This window comes from Heterodontus francisci, chromosome 9, assembly GCF_036365525.1.
Source record: "Heterodontus francisci isolate sHetFra1 chromosome 9, sHetFra1.hap1, whole genome shotgun sequence".
Taxonomy (NCBI): Eukaryota; Metazoa; Chordata; class Chondrichthyes; order Heterodontiformes; family Heterodontidae; genus Heterodontus; species Heterodontus francisci.
This window is the reverse complement of record NC_090379.1, coordinates 37743613-37765311: the sequence shown is the minus strand read 5'-3', so window position 1 is coordinate 37765311 and position 21699 is coordinate 37743613. Positions and strand designations below refer to the sequence as shown.

The following is a 21699-nucleotide window of genomic DNA, read 5'->3' as shown; positions in this document are numbered from 1 at the left end:
CTACTCTCAGTCATCAATAAAGTGATGGAAGGGGTCATCAACAGTGCCATCAAGCAGCACTTGCTTAGCAATAATCTGCTCAGTGGTGCTCAGTTTGGGTTCAGCCAGGGCCACTCAGCTCCTGACCTCATTACAGCCTTGGTTCAAGCATGGACAAAAGAGCTGAAATCAAGAGGTGAGGTGAGAGTGACTGCCCTTGACATCAAGGCAGCATTTGACCGAGTATGGCATCAAGGAGTCCTAGCAAAACTGAGGTCAATGGGAATCAGGGGGGAAACCCTCCGCTGGCTGGAGTCATACCTAGTGCAAAGGAAGATGGTTGTGGTTGTTGGAGGTCAATCATCTCAGCTCCAAGCCATCACTGCAGGAGTTCCTCAGGATAGTGTCCTAGGCCCAACCAGGTGCTTCATCAATGACCTTCCTTCAATCATAAGGTCAGAAGTGGGGATGTTCGCTGATGATTGCACAATGTTCAGCACCATTTGTGACTCCTCAGATACTGAAACAATCCATGTAAAAATGCAGCAAGACCTGGACAATATCCAGGCTTGGGCTGATAAGTGGCAAGTAACATTCGCGCCACACAAGTGCCAGGCAATGACCATCTCCAACAAGAGAGAATGTAACCATCTCCCTTTGACATTCAATGGCATTACCATCGCTGAATCCCCCACTATCAACATCCTCTGGGCTACCATTGACCAGAAACTGAACTGGAGTAGCCATATAAAGACCGTGGCTACAAGAGCAGGTCAGAGGCTAGGAATCCTGTGGTGAGTAACTCACCTCCTGACTCCCCAAAGCCTGTCCACCATCTACAAGGCACAAGTCAGGACTGTGATGGAAAATTCTCCACTTGCCAGGATGGGTGCAGCTGCAACAACAATCAAGAAGCTGGACACAATCCAGGACAAAGCAGCCCACTTGATTGGCACCCCATCTACAAACATTCACTCCCTCCACCACTGACACACAGTGGCAGCAGTGCGTACCGTCTACAAGATGCATTGCAGCAATGCATCAAGGCTCCTTAGACGCACCTTCCAAACCCGCGACCTCTACCAACTAGAAGGACAAGGGCAGCAAATGCATCGGAACACCACCACGTGCAAGTTCCCCTCCAAGTCACACACCATCCTGACTTGGAACTATATCGCTGTTCCTTCACTGTCGCTGGGTCAAAATCCTGGAACTCCCTTCCTAACAGTACTGTGGGTGTGCCTACATGGACTGCAGCGGTTCAAGAAGGCAGCTCACCACCACCTTCTCAAGGGCAATTAGGGATGGGCAATAAATGCTGGCCTGGCCAGCGACATCCCCATCCAATGAATGAATAAAAAAAACGTTAGTCTAACATCTGTCATAGGGAAAATGCTAGAAACCATTATTAAGGAGATAATAGCAGGACATTTAGAAAATCATAATGCAATCAGGCAGAGTCAACATGGTTTTGTGAAAGGGAAATTGTGTTTGAGTTCTTTGAGGAAGTAGCAAGCAGGTGGATAAAGGAAAACTTGTCGATGTGGTGTACTTGGATTTTGAAAAGGCATTCGATAAGGTGTCACATCAAAGGTTACTGCACAAAATGAGAGCTCATGGTGTAGGTAGTAACATTGGCATGAATAGAGGATTGGTTGGCTGACAGGAAACAGATTAGGGATTAATGGATCATTTTCAATTTGGCAAGCCATTACTAATGGAGTGCCACAGAGATCAATGCTGGGGCCTCAAGTATTTACAATCTATATCAATGACTTGGATGAAGGGACCGAATGTATCATAGCTAAATTTGCTGATGACACAAAGATAGGTAGGAAAGTAAGCTATCTACTATCTTTAATAATGACTTGGATGAGGGGGCAGAGTGTAATGTATCCAAATTTGCAGACGATACAAAAATAGGTGGGAGGGCATGTTGTGATGAGGACATAAGGAATCTGCAAGGGCATATAGATAGGTTGAGTGAGTGGGCAAAAACTTGGCAGATGGAGTTTAATGTAGGAAAGTGTGAGGTTGTGTACTTTGGTAGGAAGAATCAAAAGGCAGACTATTATTTAAATGGAGAGAGACTTCAAAAAAGTGCAGCACAGAGGGATCTGGGTGTTCTTGTGCATGAAACAAAAGAAGTTTGCATGCAGGTGTAGCAAGTAATTAAGAAGGCAAATGGAATTTTGGCCTTTATTGCTCGGGGGTTGGAGTTTAAAAATAGGGAAGTCTTGTTACAACTGTACAGGGTGTTGGTGAGGATGCACCTTGAGTACTATGTAAAGTTTTGGTCCCCATATTTAAGAAAGAATATACCGGCATTGGAAGCAGTTCAAAAGAGATTCACTAAGCTGATTCCTGGGATGAAGGGGTTGACTTATCAAGAACAGCTAACAGGTTAGACCTTTATTCATTAGAGTAGAAGAATGAGGGGTGAACTTATTGAAACGTACAAGCTTCTGAGGGGGATTGACAGGGTAGATGTTGAGATGTTTCTACTAGTGGGGGAATCTCAAACGAGGGGACATAGTTACAGAATAAGGGGACACTTATTTAAAACTGAGATGCAAAGGAATTTCTTCTCTGAGGGTAGTGAATGTCTGGAATTCTCTACCCCAGAGAGTTGTGGATGCTAGATCACTGAAAGTATTTAAAATAGAGGAGGTAGTTAGATTTTTGAAATATCGGGGAGTTGAGGGCTATGAGGAGCTGGCATGAAAGAGGAGTTGAGGTCTGGGGCAGATCAGCCATGATCTTATTGAATGGTGGGGTAGGCTTGAGGGGCTGAATGGCCTACTCCTGCTCCTATTTCTTATGTTCTTATGTCAAGAGGACATAAGATGTCTACAAAGGGATTTAAATAGGTTAAGTGAGTGGGCAAAATTTTGGCAGACTGAGTATATTGTGGAAAATGTGAACTTGTCCACTTTGGCAGGAAGAATAGCAAAGCAATAAATTACTTGAATGGAGAGAGACTGTAGAACTCTACGGTACAAAGGGATCGAGGTGTGCTGGTACATGAATCACAAAAACTTAGTGTGCATGTACAGCAAGTGATTAGGAAGGCAAATGGAATGTTGGCGTTTATTGCAAGGGGAATCGCGTATCAAAATAGGGGAGTGTTGCTACAGCTGTACAGGGCCTTAGTTAGACTGCATCTGGAGTACTGTGCACAGTGTTGGTCTCCTTACTTAAGAAAGGATATAACTGCATTTGAGGCAGTTCAGAGAAGGTTTGCTCGACTGATTGCTGGGATGAAGGGGTTGTCTTATGAGGAAAGGTTGAGCAGTTTGGGCCTATACCCATTGGAGTTTGGAAGAATGAAAGGTGATCTTATTGAAACATATAAGATCCTGAGATGACTTGACAGGGTGGATGCTGAGAGGATGTTTCCCCTCATGGGAGAGTCTAAAACTCGAGGACATAATTTAAAAATGAGGCATCTCCCATTTAATATTGAGATGAGGAGAATATTTTTCTCTCAGAGGGTTATTAGTCTGTGGAATTCTGTTCTCCAGAGAGCAGTGAAGGCCGGGTCATTGAATATATTCAAGGCTGAGTTAGTTACATTTTAGATTGACAAGGGAGTCAAGGGTTATGGGGGCAGACAGGAAAGTGGAGATGAGGCCACAATCAGATCAGCCATGATCTTATCGAATGGCAGAGCAGGTTCAAGAGACCAAATGGCCTACTCCTGCTCCTAATTCTTGTGTTTGTGTATATGTGCATTTTTTAACCATCTTCTTCTTTGGCCTCCTTGTCTCGAGAGACAATGGGTAAGCGCCTGGAGGTGGTCAGTGGTTTGTGAAGCAGCGCCTGGAGTGGCTATAAAGGCCAATTCTAGAGTGACAGACTCCTCCACAGGTGCTGCAGATAAAATTGGTTGTTGGTGCTGTTACACAGTTGGCTCTCTCCTTGCGCTTCTGTCTTTTTTCCTGCCAACTGCTAAGTCTCTTGGACTCGCCACGCTTTAGCCCCGCCTTTATGGTTGCCCGCCAGCTCTGGCGATCGCTGGCAACTGACTCCCACGACTTGTGATCAATGTCACAGGACTTCATGTCGCGTTTGCAGATGTCTTTAAAGTGGAGACAAGGACGGCCGGTGGGTCTGATACCAGTGACGAGCTCGCTTTACATTGTGTCCTTTCGGGATCCTGCCATCTTCCATGCGGCTCACATGGCCAAGCCATCTCAGGCGCCACTGGCTTAGTAGGATGTATATGCTGGGGATGTTGGCCGCCTCGAGGACTTCTGTGTTGGAGATACGGTCCTGCCACCTGATGCCAAGGATTCTCCGGAAGCAGCGAAGATGGAATGAATTGAGATGTCGCTCTTGGCTGATGTACGTTGTCCAGGCCTCGCTGCCGTAGAGCAAGGTACTGAGGACACAGGCTTGATACACTTGGACTTTTGTGTTCTGTGTCAGTGCGCCATTTTCCCACACTCTCTTGGCCAGTCTGGACATAGCAGAGGAAGCCTTTCCCATGCGCTTGTTGAATTCTGCATCGAGAGACAGCTTACTGGTGATAGTTGAGCCTAGGTAGGTGAACTCTTGAACTACTTCCAGAGTGTGGTCGCCGATATTTATGGATGGGGCATTTCTGATGTCCTGTCCCATGATGTTCGTTTTCTTGAGGCTGATGTTTCGGCCAAATTTGGTGTAGGCAGCCGTAATCCTGTCGATGAGTCTCTGCAGCCACTCTTCAGTGTCATCAAAGAGGAGTTCTTTGATGAGGACTTTCCGAACTTTGGTCTTCGCTCCTAGACAGGCAAGGTTGAACAACCTGCCACCTGATCTTGTGTGGAGGAAAATGCCTTCTTCTGAAGACTTGAACGCATGTGAGTGCATGCGGGGAGAAGAAGATCCCAAACAGTGTAGATGCGAGAACACAGCCCTGTTACACGCCACTCAGGATAGGAAAGGGGTCTGATGAGGCGCCTCTATTCTGAATTGTGTCTTTCATAATGTCATGGAATGAGGTGATGATACTTAGTAGCTTTGGTGGACATCCAATCTTTTCTAGTAGTCTGAAGAGACCATGTCTGCTGACGAGGTCAAAGGCTTTGGTGAGATCAATGAAAGCAACGTAGAGGGGCATTTGTTGTTCACGGCACTTTTCCTGTAGCTGGCAAAGGGAGAACAGCATGTCAATGGTGGATCTCTCTGCTCGAAAGCCACACTGTGCCTCAGGGTAGACACGCTCAGCCAGCTTCTGGAGCCTGTTTAAAGTGACTCGAGTGAAGACTTTCCCCACTATGCTGAGCAGTGAGATTCCACAGTAGTTGTTGCAGTCACCGCGGTCACCCTTGTTCTTATAGAGGGTGATGATATTGGCATCCCGCATGTTTTGTGGTACTGCTCCCTCATCCCAGCACAGGCAAAGCAGTTCATTCAGTGCTGAAAGTATAGCAGGCTTGGCACTCTTGATGATTTCGTCCTTCCCAGGGGCTTTTCCGCTGGCTAGAGAATCAATGGCATCACTGAGTTCCAATTTTGTTGGCTGTACATCCAGCTCATCCATGACTGGCAGAGACTGGGCTGCATTGAGGGCGGTCTCAGTGACGACATTTTCCCTGGAGTACAGTTCGAGGTCGTGTTCCACCCAGTGGTCCATTTGCTTGCGTTGGTCAGTGATTGTGTCCCCTGATTTAGATTTGAGGGGGGCAATCTTCTTGATGGTTGGCCCAAAAGCTCTTTTAATGTCATCATACATTCCTCTGATATTTCCGGTGTCGGAGGCCAGCTGAATATGACTGCATAGGTGTTGCCAGTAGTCTTTTGCGCAGCGCCTGGCTGTTCTTTGTGCAACGCTTCTGGCTGCTTTAAGAGCTACGGATGTTAACTTGCTGGGGGCTTCTTGTAGATCAGCAGTGCAATGCGCTTATGTTGTTCCGAATGAGTCAGGAATACACTGACTTATAATAATCAGGGTATTATGCCAGGTAACACAAAACTAAATTAAAAATATTTATCAGGATCTCTGATATTTGGTGATTGCATAAAGTTAAATCAGACTTGAAATATTCTGGCTTCTTTTTCCAGTGTTTTCGGATCAGGTTTCAAAATCTTGTCAAGTTGTCCATGAAAACTATAAATCAATGGCTTTATATGTTGTTATATGTTCCTTGTCCTATATATTTTAATTTTTGCTTGTTAAATTTTTAAAAATCCAGGATACTCAAAAGATTGTGGGCAACATATACCAGTTTAAAGGTAGGCATTGGGAGTTAACAGAATTAGAGGAGCAGGTAGGGCTTATATAGATGCTAGGCTTCAGTAACATTAGATTGTAGTTTTGCCATTTTTAAGGAGCATTTTGTGGTGGATTGCAAGGTTTGATTTACTGGACAACCTCTGGGTCTAGCAGTAGTGAGGGGAGCTTTGAAGGACGGGGTGCTGGGTTGGGAACATAGTGGGAGAACCCGCAGGGTGAGAATACCCTGGGTTTTGCATGCACTAAGGAGGAGTCCTTTGTCTTGCAGCGCTGGAGAGAGAGGGTTCTAGAGAGTGGGAGCACTCTGAACAGTCATGTTATGGGGTCTGCAACATTGGGGCATTCTGACGTCTGGCAGTAAAATGGAGGGAAATAAAGTCACTCCTCAGACCTGATCCTTTGCAAACTGCAACCCAACATGTTCCTGATCCTTCTGGTGGAAACTTAAAGCAAACTGTTAGCACTAAATGTACCTGTATAGTGGAGTTCAGTTAACTGGTACAGGTTAGCATGGGCCAGAAGGGCTCATGGTGAACCAGAAGCAGTGGGCTGGATTTCAATAGGCGACGAACTCAAAAAATGGCAGCCCGCATGCCAAAGAGCAACTGCGATCTTAAGCGCGGCTGCTCACTAAAATTGCTCGGACGGCCCAAGCCCTCCCCCCCACACTCCCATCACGTGAAGGGGGAGCTGTCAATCGCCGGCAATGGCATCAGCTTTCTGCTGGCATATTTAAATTATAAAGAAAGATTCCCCCAAAACTAAATAAATAAATTTCTTATGGCCCTTTCCCACCCCTAACAACAATTACAATAACTATTTGCTCTACCCCCAGCAAAACACAACTTTTACAGCTGACCTTCCCCCTCCCCCCCCAAACTGTACAAAGTTTTAGGTTCAACCCTTCCTACCATCCCCTACACCCATTATGTGTATTTACCCCGTCCCCCCGCCACCAACACTGATAAACCTACCTCCTCACCCCTCCCCAAAAGTGTGACGCCTCGTTTCCCCAGATGGGGACCTGAAGGCATGGGAATGCCAGCCACCACGCCGAAGATCTTGGCGGGCCCTCAAGATCACAGGTAAGTGTATTTAAATTTATTAATTTTATTATATTTGCATATTTAAATTGTGGTCCTGTCACCCAATGGTGGGGGTCTGCCATGGAGCCTCACTGCCGGGGGAGGATCGGGCCAGACCCTGGCTATGTCGAGGTTCATTGCGGCCCTCATCCAGAACCATCTTCAGGCACCCCCCCCCCACTCTGCCACAGATTACGACATTGAGGGCTTGTTAAAATCCAGCCCAGTGTGTGACACTTTAGGTGGGCCAAAAATTCAAGCTCCAGGCCACTGATGGAGGTTAGGCCTTAGTGGAGGGAGGGGGGTGCGAGGGAGGGGAACTGCAGTGGAATTGAGCACATAAATTAGGCTGACACTTTGGTTGATTTATTCTCAGAGGTACTGAACTTTGGATAAGATGTTAAACCTGCCTGTCAGGTGAATGTCAAAGATAAGAAAGGTCAGGGGATACTTGGAGGGGTGTGTGGGTCAAGACATTCATTTAGCAAACAACAAAAAGAGATTAACTGGTTATTCATTTCATTTGCTGTTTGTGGGAGCTTCCTCAGAATCATAGAATTGTTACAGCACAGAAGGAGGACACTCGGCCCATTGTGTAAGCACCGGCTCTCCAAGTGAAAAATTGACTTAGTGCCATTCCCCCACCTTCTCCCCATTGCCCTGCACATTCTTCCTTTTCAGATAACTATCTAAGTCCCTTTTGAATGCCTCAATTGACCTTGCCCCCATGGGATGCAGGGCAATTTGGCAAATTGTATCCAAAATTGGCTTAGTGGCAGGAGGCAGAGGGTAATGGTCGAGGGCTGTTTTTGCGATTGGAAGCCTGTGACCAGTGGTGTACCACAGGGATTGGTGCTGGGACCCTTACTGTTTATAGTGTACATTAATGATTTAGATGTGAATATAGGAGGTATGATCAGTAAGTTCGCAGATGGCACGAACATTGGTGTTGTTGTAAATAGTGAGGAGGAATCCTTGGATTACAGGGAGCTATAGATGGGCTGGTAAGATGGGTGGAGCAGTGGCAAATGGAACTTAATCCTGAAAAGTGTGAGGTAGTGCATTTAGGGAGGACTAACAAGGCGAGGGAATGCACAATGGATGGTAGGACCCTAGGAAGTACAGAAAGTCAGAGGGACCTTGGTGTACTTGTCCATAGATCACTGAAGGCTGCAGCACAGAGAGATAAGGTGGTTAGGAAGGCATATGGGATACTTGCCTTTATTAGCCGAGGCATAGAATATAAGAGCAGGGAGGTTATGATGGAGCTATATAAAACGCTAGTTAGGCCACAGCTCGTGTACTGTGTACAGTTCTGGTCACCACAATATAGGAAGGATGTGATTGCACTGGAGAGGGTGCAGAGAAGATTCACCAGGATGTTGCCTGGGCTGGAGCATTTCAGCTATGAAGAGAGATTGAAAAGGCTAGGGTTGTTTTCCTTAGAGCAGAGAAGGCTGAGGGGGGACATGATTGAGGTGTACAAGATTATGAGGGGCATTGATAAGTTAGATAGGAAGAAACTTTTTCCCTTAGCGGAGGGGTCAAGAATCAGGGGTCATAGATTTAGGGTAAGGGGCAGGAGGTTTAGGTGGGATTTGAGGAAACATTTTTTCACCCAGAGGGTTTTTGGAATCTGGAAGGCACTGCCTGAAGAGGCGGTGGAGGGAGGAACCCTCACAACATTTAAGAAGTCTTTAGATGAGCACTTGAAACATAACATTCAAGGCTACGGGCCAAGTGCAGGAATATGGGATTAGAATAGTCGGATGCTGTATGGCAGGCACAGACACGATGGGCCGAAGGGCCTGTTTCTGTGCTGAAAAACTCTATGACTCCACCACACTCTCTGGCAGTGCATTTCAGATCTGAACAACTCACTGTGTGAAAAAGTTTTCCCTCATGTCATCATTGCTTCTTTTACCAATTACCTTAAACCTGTGCCCTTTCATTCGTGATCCTTTCACACATGGGAGCAGTTTTTCCCTATCTACTCTGTCCAGACCACTAATGATTTTGAATACCTCTATCAAATCTTCCCTCAGCCTTCTCTTCTCCAAGGAAAACAGTCCTAAATTCTCCAATCTATTTGCTTAAATGAAGTTCTTCATCCCTAGAACCATTCTCCTGAATTTTTTCTGCACTCTTTCCAATGCCTTCACTTCTTTCCTCAAATGCAGTGCCCAGAACTGGATACAATACTTCAGTTGAGGCCAAACCAATGTTTTATTATTAGTTTAATATAACCTCCCTGCTCTTTTTTTATTCGTTCATGGGATGTGGGTGTCGCTGACTAGGCCAGCATTTATTGCCGATCCCTAATTGCACTTGAGAAGGTGGTGGTGAGCTGCCTTCTTCAACTGCTGCAGTCCATGTGGGGTAGGTACACCCACAGTGCTGTTAGGAAGGAGTTTGACTCAGCGACAGTGAGGTAACAGCGATATAGTTCCATGTCAGGATGGTTTCTGGCTTGGAGAGGACTCTATGCCCCTATTAATAAAGTCTAGAAGAATGTATGCGTTATTAACCGCTCATTCAACCAGTCCTGCCACCTTCAATGACTTTTTTTTATATTCATTCGTGGGATCTGGGCATCACTGGCTAGGCCAGCATTTATTGCCCATCCCTAATTTGCCTTGAGAAGATGGTGGTGAGCTGCCTTCTTGAACCGCTGCAGTCCTTGGGGTGTAGGTACACCAACAGTGCTGTTAGGAAGGGAGTTCCAGGATTTTGACCCAGCGACAGTGAAGGAATGGCGATATAGTTCCAAGTCAGAATGGTGTGTGGCTTGGAGGGGAACTTGCAGGTGGTGGTGCTCCCATGCATCTGCTGCCCTTGCCCTTCAAGGTGGTAGAGGTTGCGGGTTTGGAAGGTGCTGTCGAAGGAGCCTTGGTGAGTTGCTGCAGTGCATCTTGTAATTGGGATTTAAACATTTGGCAGGGGGTTGGGATACAGAGTGGAGGTACAGTAGGGGATGATGCACAGTCAAATATAGAAGAGACACTGAGTCAGTTTGGAAGGCAGAGTAAATATAGACCTGTTAAGGCACGTGAAAAATGCAAGGCTGGATTGCATCTATTTTAATGCAAGGAGTCTTACTAGTAAGGCAGATGAATTGAGGCCGTTGATTAGCACATGGCATTATGATATTTTTGCTATCACGTAGACATGGTTGAGGGGGCAGGACTCGCAGCTCAATATTCCAGGGTATAGAATCTTCAGGCATGACAGGGGAGGGGGGTAAAAGAGGAGGTGGTATTGCACTGTTGATTAAGGAGTCAATTACTGCAGTAAGGAGGGATGATATCTTAGAAGGTACCTCAAATGAGGCCATATGGGTAGAACTTAAAAACAAAAGGGGTGCAGTCACTTGGCTGGGAGTGTACTACAGACCTCCAAACAGTCAGGGAGAGATAGAGGAGCAGATATGCAGGCAAATCTCAGAGAAGTGTAAAAATAATAGGGTAATAATAGTCGGGGATTTCAACTTCCGTAATATCAACTGTCTTAGTGCAAAAGGCTTAAAGGGAGTGGAATTCTTAAAATGCATACAGGAGAGCTTTTTGAGCCAGTATGTAGAAAGTCATACAAGAGAAGGGGCAGTGCTGGACCTAATCCTAGGGAATGAAGCCGGACAAGTGGTAGAAGTGTCAGTGGGGGAGCATTTCAGGGATAGTGACCGTAAGTCTGTAAGATTTAAGGTAGTTATGGAAAAGAACAAAGATGGACCGGAAATAAAGGTACTGAATTGGGGGAAGGCCGATTTTAATATGATAAAACAGGATCTGGCCAAAGTGGACTGGGAGCAGCTACTTGTAGGAAAGTCTGCATCAGACCAATGGGAGCTATTCAAAGAGGAAATAGTGAGAGTTCAAAACCAGCATGTACCCATTAGGGTGAAGGGTAGGACCAACAAGCCCAGGGAACCCTGGATGTCAAGGGATATAGAGGATTGATTCAGGAAAAAAAAGGAGGCTTTTGGCAAATTCAGAGTGCTGAAAACAGCAGAGGCACTAGAGGAGTATAGAAAGTGTAGGGGGGAGGGGTACTTAAAAAAGGAATTAGTAGAGCGAAGAGAGGACATGAAAAAAACACTGGCGGGCAAGATAAAGGAAAATCCTAAGGCGTTTTATAAGTATATTAAGGGCAAGAGGATAACCAGGGAAAGAGTAGGGCCCATTAGGGACTAAAGTGGCAATCTGTGTGTGGAGCCGAAGGATGTAGGTGAGGTTTTAAATGATTACTTTTCATCAGTGTTCACAATGGAGAAGGTCGATATAGGTATGGAGGTCAGGGAGGGGGATTGTGATATACATATTAGCATTGAAAGGAAGGAAGTATTAGCTGTTTTAGCAGGCTTAAAAGTGGATAAATCCCCAGGCCCAGATGAGATGTATCCCAGGCTGTTATGTGAGGCAAGGGAGGAGATAGCAGGGCCTCTGACACAAATTTTCAAATCCTCTCTGGCCACAGGAGAGGTACCAGAGGATTGGAGGACAGCGAATGTGGTACCATTATTCAAGAAGGATATCAGGGATAAACCAGGTAATTACAGGCTGGTGAGTCTAACATCAGTGGTTGGGAAACTATTGGAAAAAATTCTGAGGATTAGCATTAATCTCCACTTGGAGAGGCAGGGATTAATTAGGATAGTTAGCATGGCTTTGTCAGGGGGAGATCGTGTCTAACTAACTTGATTGAATTTTTCAAGGTAGCGACGAGATGTATAGATGAGGGTAAAGCAGTTGATGTGGTCTACATGGACTTCAGTAAGGCTTTTGATAAGGTCCCACATGGGAGATTGGTTAAGAAGGTAAGAGCACATGGGATCCAGAACAATTTGGCAAATTGGATCCAAATTTGGCTTAGTGGCAGGAGGCAGAGGGTAATGGTCGAGGGTTGTTTTTGCGAGTGAAAGCCTGTGACCAGTGGTGTACCACAGGGATCGGTGCTGGGTCCCTTGCTGTTTATAGTGTACATTAATGATTTAGACGTGAATATAGGAGGTATGATCAGTAAGTTCGCAGATGACACGAAAATTGGTGGTGTCGTAAATAGTGAGGAGGAAAGCCTTAGATTACAGGACGATATAGATGGGCGGAGCTGTGGCAAATGGAATTTAATCCTGAGAAGTGTGAGGTAATGCAGTTTGGGAGGACTAACAAGGCAAGGGAATATACAGTGGACGGTAGGATCCTAGGAAGTACAGAGGGTCAGAGGGACCATGGTGTACTTGTCCATAGATCACTGAGGCAGCAGCGCAGGTAGATAAGGTGGTTAGGAAGACATATGGGATACTTGCCTTTATTAGCCGTAGCATAGAATATAAGTGCAGGGACGTTATGATGGAGCTGTATAAAATGCTAGTTAGGCCACAGCTGGAGTATTGTGTACAGTTCTGGTTGCCACACTATAGGAAAGATGTGATTGCACTGGAGAGGGTGCAGAGAAGATTCGCCAGGATGTTTCCTGGGCTGGAGCATTTCAGCTATGAAGAGAGACTGAAAAGGCTAGAGTTGTTTTCCTTAGAGCAGAGAAGGCTGAGGGGAGATATGACTAAGGTATACAAAATTATCAGTGTCATTGATAGGTTCGATAGGAAGAAACTTTTTCCCTTAGCAGAGGGGGTCAATAACCAGGAGGCATAGATTTAAGGTAAGGGGCAGGAGGTTTGGAGGGGATTTGAGGAAAATCTTTTTCACCCAGAGGGCGGTTGGAATCTGGAAGGCACTGCCTGAAGAGGTGGTAGAGGCAGGAACCCTCACAACATTTAAGAAGTATTTAGATGAGCACTTGAAACTCCACAGCATACAAGGCTACGGGCCAAGTGCCAGAAAATGGGATTACAATAGTTAGGTGCTTGATGGCCGGCACAGACACGATGGGCCTGTTTCTGTGCTGTACAACTCAATGACTCTATGGTACACATTGTTGCCATTGTGCATCAGTGGTGAAGGGAATGGGTGCCAATCAAGCGGGCTGCTTTGTCCTGCATGGTGTTGAGCTTCTTGAGTGTTGTTGAAGCTGCACCCATCGAGGCAAGTGGAGAGTATTCCATCACACTCCTGACTTGTGCCTTGTAGATGGTGGACAGGCTTTGGGGAGGCATGAGGTGAGTTACTCGCCACAGGATTCCTGGCCTCTGACCTGCTCTTGTAGCCATGGTATTTATAAGGCTACTCCAGTTTCTGGTCAATGGTAATCCCCAGGGTATTTTTGTGGGGGATTCAGCGATGGTAATGCCATTGAATGTCAAGGGGAGATGGTTTGATACTCTCTTGTTGGAGATGGTCATTGCCTGACACTTGTGTGACGCGAATGTTACTTGCCACTTATTAGCCCAAGCCTGGATATTGTCTAGGCCTTGCTGCATATGGACACGGCCTGCTTCAGTATCTGAGGAGTGCTGAACATTGTGCAATCATCAGCAAAAGTCCCCAAATCTGACCTTATGATTGAAGCAGCTAAAGATGGTTGGGCCTAGGATACTACCCTGAGGAACTCCTGCAGTGATGTCCTGGGACTGAGATGATTGACTCCAACAACCGCAACCATCTTCCTTTGTGCTAGGTATGACTCCAACCAGCGGAGAGTTTTCCCCCTGATTCCCATTGACTCCAGTTTTGCTAGGGCTCCTTTTTTTTTAGAGATACAGCACTGAAACAGGCCCTTCGGCCCACCGAGTCTGTGCCGACCAAGAACACCCATTTCTACTAACCCTACAGTAATCCCATATTCCCTACCACCTACCTACACTAGGGGCAATTTACAATGGCCAATTTACCTATTACCTGCAAGTCTTTGGCGGTGGGAGGAAACCGGAGCACCCGGCGAAAACCCATGCGGTCACAGGGAGAACTTGCAAACTCCACACAGGCAGTACCCAGAATTGAACCCAGGTCCCTGGAGCTGTGAGGCTGTGGTGCTAACCACTGCCAAATGGCTTGGATATTGGAATACAGAGTAAAATGTCAAAATTTGCCAACTATTACAAACTTGAAGGTGTGGCAGACAGTGAGGATGATACCAATGGGCTACAGAAGTACATAGATAGGCTAGCACAATGGGCACACAAGTAGCAAATATTTTACCCTGGTTTGTTCCACAATGTATTGTTCTAGGACTCTGTCCCTCATGCATTCCATGAACTCTTCCTCTAGACTACCTTTGTCAATTTGATTTGTCCAGTCTTTATGAAAATTAAAGACCTCCCCCCATGATTATTGCAACGCCTTCATTACAAGCTGCTATTATTTCTTGATTAACACTCTATCCAGCAGTATAGATGCTGTTAGGGGGCCTGTAAGATACTCCCACCAGTGTTTTCTGCCCCTTGTTATTCCTAATCTCCACACTCCTTTTGCATTCTGCCTATATTTTCTGAATGTCAAGTACCCTAGACTATTTAATTCCCAACCTTGATCACCATGCACCTTCAGTGTGCTGGCTGAAGTGACATCTGAACTTGGACTTAGATCTGGAGCTGCAATCAGTGATTGGTGCATAAGGCTTCAGTTTCCATTGTTGCTGAGACCAACCGTGCAGCAGCCAAGTGACATGGAACAGAAGTGGCTAGGCCTCCTTGATGCCATACTCGGTCAAATGCTGCCTTCATGTCAAGAACAGTCACTCTCACAGTTAAACTATTTTGTCCATGTTTGAACCAAGGCTGTAATGAGGTCAGGAGCTCAGTGGCCCTGGCGGAACCCAAACTGAGCGTCAGTGAGCAGGTTATTGCTGAGCAAGTGTCGCTTGATAGTACTATTGATGATACTTCCATCACTTTACTGATGATCGAAAGTAGACTGATGGGACAGTAATTGACTGGGTTGGATTTGTCCTGCTTTTTTTGTACAGGACATACCTGGGCAATTTTCCACATTTCTGGGTAGATCCCAGGGTTGTCGCTGTACTGGAACAGCTTGCCTAGGGGCGCAGCAAGTTCTGGAGCACATGTCTTCAGTACCGTTGCTGGAATGTTGTCAGAGCCCTTAGCCTTTTCAATATCTAGTTACTTCGGTCGTTTCTTGATATCACGTAGAGTGAGTCGAATTGGCTGAAGACTGGCATCTGTGATGCTGGGGACCTCAGGATTAGGTCGTAGTGGATCATCAACTTGGCACTTCTGGCTGAAGATTGTTGCAAGTGCTTCAGCCTTATCTTTTGCACTGATGTGCTGGTTCCCCCATCATTGAGGATGGGGATATTTGTGGAGCCACCTCCTCCAGTTAGTTGTTTAATTGTCCACCACCATTCATGACTGAATGTGGCAGGACTGCAGAGCTTAGATCTGATCCGTTGGTTATGGGATCGCTTAGCTCTGTCTATTGCATGCTGCTTAGGCTGTTTGGCACGCAAGTAGTCCTGGGTTATAACTTCACTAGGTGGCACCTCATTTTGAGGTATGCCTGGTGCTGTTCCTGGCGTGCTCTCCTGCACTCTTCATTGAACCAGGGTTGATCCCCCAGCTTGATGGTAATGGTGGAGTGGGGAATATGCCGGGCCATGAGGTTACAGATTGTGGTTGAGTACAATTCTGCTGCTGCTGATGGCCCACAGCGCCTCATGGATGCCCAGTTTTGCATTGCTAGATCTTTCGAAATCTATCCCATTTAGCACGGTGGTAGTGCCGCACAACACGACGGAGGGTATCCTCAACATGAAGACGGGTCTTAGTCTGCACAAGGACTGTGCGGTGGTCACGCCTACCAATACTGTCATGGGCAGATGCATCTGCGGCAGGCAGATTGGTGAGGACGAGGTCAAGTCTGTTTTTCCCTCTTGTTGGTTGCCTCACCACCTGCCGCAGACCCACTCTGGCAGCTATGTCCTTTAGGACTCAGCCAGCTCGGTCAGTCGTGGTGCTACCGAACCACTCTTGGTGATGGACATTGAAGTCCCCCACTCAGAGTACATTCTGCATCCTTGCCGCCTTCAATGGTATTCCTCAAAGTGGTATTCAACATGGTAATCAGCTGAAAGTTTCCTTGCCCATGTTTGACCTGATGACAGGAGACTTCATGGGGTCTGGTGTTGATGTTGAGGACTCCCAGGGCAACTGCCTCTCAACTGTATACCACTGTGCCGCCACCTCTGCTGGGTCTGTCCTGCCGGTGGGACAGGATATACCCAGGGATAGTGGTGGTGGTGTCTGGAATATTGTCTGTTAGGTATGATTCCGTGACTATGACCATGGCAGGCTGTTGCTTGACTAGTCTGTGGGACAGCTCTCCCAACTTTGGCCCAAGCCCCCAGATGTTAGAAAGGAGGATTTTGCAGGGTCGACAGGGCTGGGTTTGCCATTGTCTTTTCCAGGGCTGAGGTCGATGCCGGGTGGTCCATCTGGTTTCATTCCTTTTCTTAGACTTTGCAGCAGTTTAATACAACTGAGTAGCTTGCTCGGCCATTTCAGAGGGCATTTAATAGTCAACCACATTACTGTGGGTCTGGAATCACATGTAGGCTAGACCAGGTAAGGATGGCAGATTTCCTTCTCTCAAGGACATTAGTGAACTAGATGGGTTTTTACATCAATCGATAATAGTTTCATGGTTACCACTAGACTACCTTTTAATTCCAGGTTTATTAATTGAATTCAGATTTCACCATCTGCCGTCGTGGGATTCAAACCCATGTCCCCAGAGCATTAGCCTGGAGCTCCGGGTTACTAGTCTAGTGACTTATGCACATATACACCCAGGTCCCTCTGCTCCTGCACCTCCTTTAGAGTTGTACCCTTTGTTTTATATTGTCTCTCCTTGTTCTTCCTACCAAAATGAATCACCTCAAACTTCTGTGCATTGAACTTCATCTGCCACCTGTCCACCCATTCCATAAGCTTGTCTGTGTCCTTTTGAAGTTCCACACTATCTTCCTCACAGTACACAATGCTTCCAAGTTTCATATCATCTGCAGATTGTGCAACTGTGCCCTGTACACCGAGATCTAGGTCATTAATATATATCATGAAGAGCAAGGGTCCCAACATTGACCCCTAGGGGACTCCACAACAAAGCTCATTCCAGTCTGAAAAACATCCATTGATTACTACTTTGTTTCCTATCACTCAGCCAATTGTGTATCCATGTTGCATCTGTCCCTTTTATTCCATGAGCTATAACTTTGCTCACAAATCTGTTATGCAGTATTGTATCAAATGCATTTTGGAAGTCCATGTACACCAGATCAACAGCATTACCCTCATCAACCCTCTCTGGTACCTCTTCAAAAAAAACTCCAGCAAGTTAGTTAAACACAATTTTCCCTTAACAAATCTGTGCTGGCTTTCCTTAATTTATGTGCATTTGTCCAAGTGACTATTAATTTTGTCCCAAGTTATTGTTTCTAGAAGTTTCCCCACCACCAACGTTAAACTTATCTTTACATCCTTTTTTGAACAAGTGTGTAACATTTGCAATTTTCCAGCCCTTTGGCACCACCCCTGAGTCGAAGGAAGACTGGTAAATTATGGCCAGTGCCTCTGCAATTTCCACTCTCACTTCCTGTGCCCAAATTGGCTGCCTCATAACAGTAACTGCACTTCACAAGTAATTAATTAGATGTGTGTTGGTTTGGAACATCCTGAGGATATGATAAGGCACTATATAAAAGCAAGGTTTTTTTCTTTATGTTATTATCCACAATCAGTTGTCACAATTTTGTTACTAAAATATACTATTATGTAATTGTGCAATCACCTCAACTTTGCATCCTTTCAGGAGAGACTGAGTTATTTTATACATAGTAGTATTGTAATCTTCCTGCTATATTGCCATTTGATTATTCTTTCCTGACACTTTAAAGCCCCTGTGTCATTAGCCTAGTCCTAGTTTGGCTTTTTTGGTGACCTGAACTTGATGGTTATAGCCCCATAGAAGTCTGGACATGAAGTGAATTGTAACACTGGTTATAAAATCAATATTACAATTTTGATCCTTTGTTCAAACTGACATGACTACTTGTAACAAATTTAGTGTCTTGTCATAGATATTGTTTTGGATACAGCAGTGCTGGTCACTCCATTAAGTGGTCTGAGCATCTTGCGTCTCTACTGCCTAATATCCAACATATATAACTGCAAAACCCAGAGATGTTAACCCCCTTCTGGTCTGAACTGGATATTCACATCTTTCATAAGTTCCCCCACTTCTGAAATCGTTTTGAAGCTGGGCCAAGAAAATGCCTGGTAAGAGGAGGCCAATTATGTATTATTAAACTGCTTTTTTCACAAGTGATATACAGAGCAACAGTTATGATCAGACTTAGTTAATTCAATACATCTTGCCTTCACGCAATATTACAAAATAAGGATTACACTATACCTCCCCACTTCTGTGGGTCTTCTTCCTTGACATAAACAAAATAACTTGCAACTGTCCTCCTTCATTCTAATGTTCTGATCCATCACAGTTTTCTCTTTAAGAACCCTAACTGACTGTGTGGATCACTGCGTCTTTTTCGAAATCTTGTGTGACAATCAAAAAGAGGCTATGCCAGACAAACCTGCCACGAGACAGGGACCTCCCAGTGCAACAGGTGTGAGGTGTTTTGCGATTACCAAGGCAGGCTTTTGAATTAAAACAAGAAATACTGGAATCACTCAGCAGGTCTGGCAGCATCTGTGGAAAGAGAAGCAGAGTTAACATTTCGGGTCAGTGACCCTTCTTCGGAACTCTTTGAATTTTGAATTATTGTCTAGCCTTTTGGAAAACAACTTCAAAGTCTAGTCCATCAGCGTTGAAGCCAACTTTTTGTTTCAGTGCTTTATAAAAATGTGTGTGAACACACTGTATTTTAAGGCACAATCCTTATATGAAACTTTTTGACTAAAATTTGCTTTACTTAAAATGTACAACTATTGAAAAACACTCAAATTTCTCAGGGTGTGAAACATTCATCAGCCTTAACAGCTCACTTCTACCATTGGAGTAGCAATTGAAGCTAATTCAGAATTTACCGGGCTACAGCCCTGTTTTCAAGAACAGTTTTCTATACAGGATCTCCACTGGGTCCCAACAGTCCCTGTGCTCGTTGCAGGACCAGTACTCTCGTGCAATACTTGGCACTCGAATCAGGCAGGGGGTTGGGGGGAGGGGCGGGTGAGGGTGGTAATGGGGTGAAATCAGGAATGTCGTCGCAGGCGTAAGAGGCATGATCAACTTTCTAGATTACTGTATATTAAGTTAATTGTGTATATTTATAAAATAACAATTAGAAGTTATTTGCAGCAGCATTTTACATTTGAAACACATTGTATCTGGCTATATAATATCTCAAGTTTTGTATGCAGGAACCAGCAGAATCTGAAAATGCAAAAGATGTGTTTGGTGGTCGACTTACCTCTGACATGGTTATTGAGAGACTGGGGCATTCAAACTTTTCAGAGATCTTAAAGTTGGATATGCCTGAATCTGCAATCAGGTAATGTATAATGATATTAGTGTGAATAGTGAAGTTTTGAGTCAAAATAGAATTATTTTTCTTTGACTAGCTGAAATCCTCCTTATGGTAGGTCAACATTACATTTATACCATAGTTGTGGTCTTTCAAGTCATTACATACATCAAGTTTTGAATGTTCTCAAATGTAGCGGCCTAACTGTGCCGTGATGAATAGATTTTCCACAATGCAAATTGTATAAAATGTATGTATTTTATTGTTTATTTATGAAATATGGTTGGAAATTTTAAATTTGTTTTCCCCATCTGGAGAGGATGCACTTGCTGCAAAATGTCAGATTAGAGATATTATTCTTCTGCAAATTTTGTTTTAATCGTAAAGTAAATAGAAACTACAGACGGTTTACATTGTTTGAATACTCACCTACCTGGCCTCCCGTCTTGCAAGCTTCATAAACTTGAGCTCTACCAAAACTCTGCTGTTCATCTCCTGATTCTAACCAAGTCCCCTTCATGCATCATTTCTCTGCTCACTGACCTACATTGGCTACCGGTCTGGCAATGGCTCAATATTAAAATTATCATCCTTGTTTTCAATGTTGAGTCCAATGACAGAAATGTTAGCATGGGAGCAAGGTGGTGAATTAAAATGGCAAGCAACCGGAAGTTCAGTATAATGCTTGCTGACTGGGCGGAGGTGTTCTGCAAAGCGGTCACCCAATCTGCATTTGGTCTCCCTGATATAGAGCAACTGCATTGTGAGCAGTGAATACAGCATACTAAATTGAAGCAGCAATTCACTTGTACTTCTTTCAATTTAATATACTGTATTCGCTGTCCTTGGCCTGCTGCAGTGTTCCAGTGAACCTCAACGCAAGATCGAGGAACAACACCTCATCTTCCGATTGGGTATTCTACAGCCTTCTGGACTCAACATTGAGTTCAACAATTTCAGAGCATGACTGCCTTTTTCATTTTATTTTACTTTGTTGTAGTATATTTTATTCCATTTTTCACCGTGGGCCTATCTTTAACTTGGTTTTCAGGTTTTTGCTTTTGGACAGAGCTGTTCATTATTCTACCATTAACACTCTCTCTGAACTAACGCTTTGTCTTTTCATACAACTATTAGCACTCGCTTTGCCTTAGTTCTGTGACACCTTTTCATTTAATCTCTCCTGCCCTCTGCCCTATTACACACCTTTCCTTTTGTTCTTCTTCCCTCCTCCCATTTTTCACTTGCTCAAAGCCTATTACATTTTTAATTTTTTCCAGTTCTGATGAAAGGTCATAGACCTGAAATATTAACTCAGTTTCTCTTTCCACAGATGCTGCCAGACCTGCTGAGTATTTCCAGCACTTTCTGTTTTTATTTCAGATTTCCAGCATCCGCAGTATTTTGCTTTTATTTTAGCCTTTGTGGAGGTGGTGTTTAGGGACTGTAGTGGCAGATGAAACCTCATATGAGTTTAACAGATCCTGTTTCAGGTCAAGTATAATCAAGAATGTTCGCTAAGTATTAATATTTTTATTTCAGGAGGTATAAGTTAGAAGTTATGTAACCAAATGAAATCTGCTTTTGACCAGGTTTATATCTTAAATCACATGGTATGATAGTGTTTTTCTCCCACTATCCAAAGACTTGGAGAACCATAGTAGGAACATAGGAACAGTACTTGGCCATTTAGCCCTTCAAACCTGTTCCACCATGTAATGACATCATGGCTGATCTGTGACTCCATATACCTGCCTTTGTCACATATCCCGTGATATCTTTGGCTAACAAAATTCCATCAATCTCAGTTTTAAAATTAACAAGTGATCTAGCACCAACTGCCATTTGCGAAAGAGAGTTCCAAACTTCATCCACCCTTAGCATGGAGTTGTGTTTCCTAATTTCACTCCTGAAAGATCTGGCTCTAATTTTGTGACAATGCTCTCTAATCCTAGACTCCCCAAGTAGCGGAAATAGTTTTTCCCAGTCTACCCTATTTGTTCTCTTTAATATCTAGAAAAC

General features: G+C 44.7%; 1 protein-coding gene across 19 annotated transcripts in view; it reads left to right on the top strand.

Moving 5' to 3' along the window:
- The window catches only part of lrrc9 (leucine rich repeat containing 9), a 306547-nt gene that overhangs the window by 205223 nt on the left and 79625 nt on the right, over positions 1-21699 (top strand). For 16 of the 19 annotated variants that reach the window (XR_010975669.1, XM_068038808.1, XM_068038817.1 and 13 more), the window contains one exon: positions 19562-19704. Coding sequence is in view for 18 of the 19 variants with exons in the window: in XM_068038808.1 (XP_067894909.1) it covers positions 19562-19704 (143 nt within the window). In the remaining variant the exon portion in view is untranslated. The remainder of the gene's footprint in view (positions 1-19561; positions 19705-21699) is intronic. The other 3 variants (XM_068038814.1, XM_068038812.1, XM_068038811.1) reach the window with 1 other exon arrangement.